This window comes from Penaeus chinensis, chromosome 2 (assembly GCF_019202785.1).
Source record: "Penaeus chinensis breed Huanghai No. 1 chromosome 2, ASM1920278v2, whole genome shotgun sequence".
Classification (NCBI taxonomy): Eukaryota; Metazoa; Arthropoda; class Malacostraca; order Decapoda; family Penaeidae; genus Penaeus; species Penaeus chinensis.
The window spans coordinates 852608-857607 of record NC_061820.1 but is presented as its reverse complement, the minus strand read 5'-3'; the positions used below and the strand labels follow the sequence as shown (position 1 = coordinate 857607).

The 5000-nt window shown below is 44.9% G+C and overlaps 1 protein-coding gene across 1 annotated transcript in view; it reads left to right on the top strand.

Annotated features, from left to right (window-relative positions):
- The window catches only part of LOC125031014 (otoferlin-like), a 134684-nt gene that overhangs the window by 105017 nt on the left and 24667 nt on the right, over positions 1 to 5000 (top strand). The window contains 5 exon segments of the mRNA XM_047621437.1: positions 917 to 1117; positions 2515 to 2631; positions 3662 to 3796; positions 4160 to 4183; positions 4185 to 4208. Coding sequence (XP_047477393.1) covers positions 917 to 1117; positions 2515 to 2631; positions 3662 to 3796; positions 4160 to 4183; positions 4185 to 4208 — 501 coding nt within the window.

The following is a 5000-nucleotide window of genomic DNA, read 5'->3' as shown; positions in this document are numbered from 1 at the left end:
CTCCCCTCCCCCCCACCCCCCCTCCTCCCTCCCTCCCCCCCCCTCTTTTCCTCTTTCTCCTCTCTCTCTCTCTCTCTCTCTCACTCTTCTTTTTTTTTCTTTCTTTTTCTTTCTCTTTTCTCTCTTTCTTTTTTTCTTTCTTTTTTCCCTCTTTCCCCAATTCTTTCTTTCTTTCTCTCTTTCTCTCTTTTCCCTCTCCTTTCCCTTTCCTCTTTTCCTCCTCTTTCCCCTCCTCTCTCCCCTCTCCTCCTCCCCTCTCTCCTCTCTCCCCACCATCTTCTAATCTCCCTCTCTCTCTCCCCTTCATCTCTCCTCTCTCCCCCTCCCTCTCCTCTCCTCTCTTCTCTCTCTTCCTTCTCTCCCTCTCTCTCTTTTCTTTCCTTTCTTTTTTTCCCTCTTTTTCTCTCTTCTTTCTTTCCCTCTCTTTCTTTCTCTCTTTTTTTCCCTTCTCTTTCTCTCTTCCTCCTCCTCTCCCCCTCTCTCATCCCTCTCTCTTCTTCTCCTTCTTCCCCTCCCCCTCTCTCTCTCTCTCCCTCTCTCTCCCCCCTCGTCTCCTCTCTCTTTTTTTTTTCTTCTTTCTAAACCTCTCTTCTTTTCCTTTCTCTCTTTCCCCCGTCTCCCCTTTCTCCCTTTCCCCTCATTCTCTCTTCTCCTCTCTCTCCCTATCTCCCCTTTTCTCCCTTTCCCTCTTAAAAATCTCCTCTCCCTCTCTCTCTCATCTCTCCCCCTCCTCTTCTCTTTCCTCTCCCTTTTTCTCTCTTTTTCTCTCCCGCTTTTCCTTAAAATGCGAGTTTCCCCGTGAATATACATAAGGGTAGTATATATTTATCCGCGTATTTACCTATATGAATAGATATGTATATACATGTGCGCGTACCCAAGCGCACCCACTCAAAGCCCGACACCCGACCCGCAGCTGCCCGGGCGCAAGTCGAGCGGGCCGGGAGGATGGGCCATCCAAGCCAAGCTGCAGATCTACATTTGGCTGGGCATGATGAAGCACAAGAAGCACTTCCTGCCCGGCATACCCAAGGGCTACGAGACGCCCTACGAGCTGCGCAATATCGAGAGGACCATGACGCTGCCGCCCATCACGCTGCACTACACGCAGAAACAGGTGACAGGGGGGGGGGGGGGGGAATGCTGTGGGGAGGGAGGGGGGAGATTGGAAGAGACTGTCAGAAGGTGAGGGAGAAGGTGAGTAAGATTCATAGAGGCTGAGTAAGATGGTGAGTAAGATTTATAGAGTAAGATTTGTAGATGCTGAGTAAGATAGTAAGATTTATAGAACCTGATTAGATGGTGAGTAAGATTTGTAGAACCTAAATAAGATTGTAAGATTTATAGAGCCTGAGTAAGATGGTGAGTAAGATTTCAAGAACGTGAGTAAGGTGATGGGTAAGTTTTTCGGCCCATGAGTTAGATGAAAAGTAAGACTTACCGAACATTAATGAGAAGATGAATAAGATTGCAAGAACCTGAGTGAAATGATGAGTAAGATCTCTATTATCTGAGTGATAGGACGAGTAAGTTGAGTAAGTTGGCGTATTATTTGCAGTATGATATTAGACAAAATGTATGTTGTGATTTTTGTAATGTGGATGCAATCAATCAAATTGGATTATGGAATTTCTCCAATGCATATTTTTTGCATATATGGAAATGCTAATTGTGATATGCAATCAGAATAATCAAATGGCATTTGTACTGTGAGGATTATCCAGCGCAACAAATATGTATATGAAATAAAAAGCAAAACATTCTATACTGTAATAAATAGATATACTTCCGATGAAGCGAACACACAAGAAGATACACACATGAAAAAAATAGATATTTAAATATTTTTTGTCACAGGCCTTCCAATTGTGTGCACACATGTTAAAGCTTTAAAAAAAGGAAAATAAAAATATCTATGACAAACAGGCTTCCAACTCAAACAAACACAAAGAAAGATATAATAACACGAAAAATAATAGTTAAAGATGTCATTATTTTTTCTCTCTCTCACAGATCTTCCAACTGCGCACATATTAAACCTTAATGAAATAATAATGAAACACTTGTACTATCATAGACAGACATATATTAATCCGACTGAAACAAATTCACAGGAAATAAAGAGTTAGAGATATGTTAATGTTCTCTCTCACAGATCTACCAACTGCGCGCATACATGTAAAAAAAGAAAAAAAAAAGAAAAAGAAAAAAAAAAAAAAAAAAAAACATATATATATATATATATATATATATATATATATATATATATATATATATAACTATGACAGACAGAGACATTATTCCAACTGAAACAAATACGCAGAAAGATATATATATATATATATACAGGATAAGAAAGAGTTAAAGATAAGTCCTTATTTCTTTCTCTCACAGTAACTATAAAAAAAAAAAAAAACTTTTACTCATCATAAACAGATATTATTCGAACAGAAAGATCTACACACGAAGAAAAAAAGAAAAATATGTCCTTCATTCTTTCCCTCTCTCCTCCAGATCTTCCAGCTGCGCGCGCACATGTACCAGGCCAGGTCACTCATCGCCTCCGACAATTCGGGGCTCTCTGACCCCTTCGCGCGGGTCATCGTCGGAGAGCACTGTCGAGAGACTCAGGTCAGTTGCCGCGTGACCTTTGACCTTGTAGGAATAATGGATATTCATTTAAGGAGGTTTTTTTTTTTTACATTCTTAGGGGGATGAGTTATGTATATTTTGAATTATTTTGAATATAGTTTGTGTTACATTTATTAGTAGGATTAATGGCATTATTTCAATGGGCGATTTTCTATTATCTTCTTAGGGCAATGGTTGACCTTTTTTGTAATGGTTCTGAATATAGTTTGTCTCGGGATTTGCTGGTATTGGGATATAGATGCATTGCAGTTAATGCAGCTATTAATAAACAAATATGCTGATGAAGTACTAGTATATATTTTAATAATGGCAAACTCCAGCTGAGATTGGTAACAACGATACTGATATCAATGACAAACATATACTTGCAATAACTGTTATGGTCAATATTACACGACCAATAACAATCACGCTATTGCCACGTTCGAAATAACGAAAATAATAACCTTTCCGGCAATGTCATCTCAGTTAGATCTTCTTCCCAACTAACATCCCCATATCAGCAATCTCATCTGAACGTCATCCTCACTCCTTACGCCTTCATTTCAGTAAACATTTTCATTCAATCTTCATCTCAGTGAAATTTCTCCTCCTAACAGCATCCTGATCCTCATATCAGCACCTTTATCTCAGCGATATTATTCTCTCCGGCATTCTCATGGCAGCATCCTCATATCAACATCCTTTTATTAAGGAACATCCCCTTCTCAGCATTCTCCTCGTGCAATGTCCTCATCCCAAGAAACATGCTCCTCACCTCACCACCTCATCTCTCCTGGACATCCTTCTCCTCCCAACGTCCATCTCATCTCAACATCCGCTCACCTGAGCACCCTCACCTCCTCCCCCTTATCTCATCTCCTCACCTCATCCCCCTCATCTTACCCTCCTCATGTCACCCCCCTCACTTCAACATCCCCCTCACCTCACCCCCCCCTCACTTCAACATCACCCTCACCCCCCCCCCCCCCTCACTTCAACACCGCCCTCACCTCAGCCTCCTCCGCAGGTGATCGACGAGACACTGAGCCCGACGTGGGACGAGATGCTGGTCCTCGACGACATCCTCGTCTACGGGACCAGGGAGGAGATGAAAGCCCAGCCTCCGCTCATCGTGGTCGAGATTTTCGATCAGGACAAAGTGGTGAGGAAAGCCTCTTGTTTGGAAAGCCTCAGGGTTGTAAATGTCACATAAAAGCATAAACCAAATGGAATTATATTAGTAATCTGAAAAAAATATTTCTCCTTGCCCATTCCATTCCCTCCGCCCCTTGCTACACTTACCCCCAACGCCCTCACCTCCCCATCTTCCCCACCACGCCTTCGTCCTTCTCTCGCCCTTACTCCATCTCTCCCCCACCACCCCTACCTCTCCCGCCCTTCCCTACTCCCCCACCTCCCCCTATCTCTCCCTGCCTTTCTTCCTTCCTCCCCCTCCCCCGCTCCCTCCCCCACCCACCCACCCACTCCTCCCTTACCCTTCCCACCTCCCCCCCCCCACCCCCAGGGCAAGTCGGAGTTCATCGGGCGGGGGGGCGGCACGACCACCAAACAAGGTGCGAGGGAGGAACCCTTTCGAAAAGACCCACCTCGAATGGCACGACCTGTTTCGCGGGAGGACCCCCGCCCGGGGGGCCGCTGGGGCCCCCTTCGAGCTCCCAAAGGGGCGGGGGGTTTTATTTCCCGGGTTTTTTTTTTGGTTTTTTTTTATGATGGTGATATTATTGGGTTTTTTTGTTCCCTCTTATGCCTTTTTCTGTGTAGGTTTTTTTTATGATTTTTTTTTATATCAAAAATGATACATCGGCTGCCTCTTAAACCAAAACCTTTCCTTCTTTTTTCTGTGGGCTTCTCTTTTCTTTTTTCCTTTTCCCCTTTTCCCTTTTCCCCCTTTTCCCACCTTTTCCCTCTCATTCTCCTTTCTTTCCTACGCTACTTCCTTTCTCCCTTCCTTCCTTCATTTTCTGTCCTCTCCTTCTTTCTTCCTTACTTCCTTCCTTTTCCTTTTCCCTTTTTCCTCCCTTCCCCCCCCTTCCCCTTTTCCCCCCCCCTTCCCCTTCCTCCCTCCCTCCCTCCCTCCCTCCCTCCCCCCTCCCTCCCTTCCCCCCTCCTCTCTTCCCTTTTTTTGTTTTCCTTATTTTTTTCCCCCCTTCCCTTTCCCTTTCCCTTTCCCCCCTTTCCCCCCCCCCCCTCCCTTCCCCCTTCCCCCCTCCCCCCCCTTCCCTTTCCCTTTCCTTTCCTTCCTTCCTTTTCCCTTTCCCTTTTGTTTCCCTCCTTCCCCCCTCCCTCCCTTTTCCCCCCCCCCCAAACCCCCCCTTCCCCCCCAGTTCCAGGCGGCGAGGGGGTGG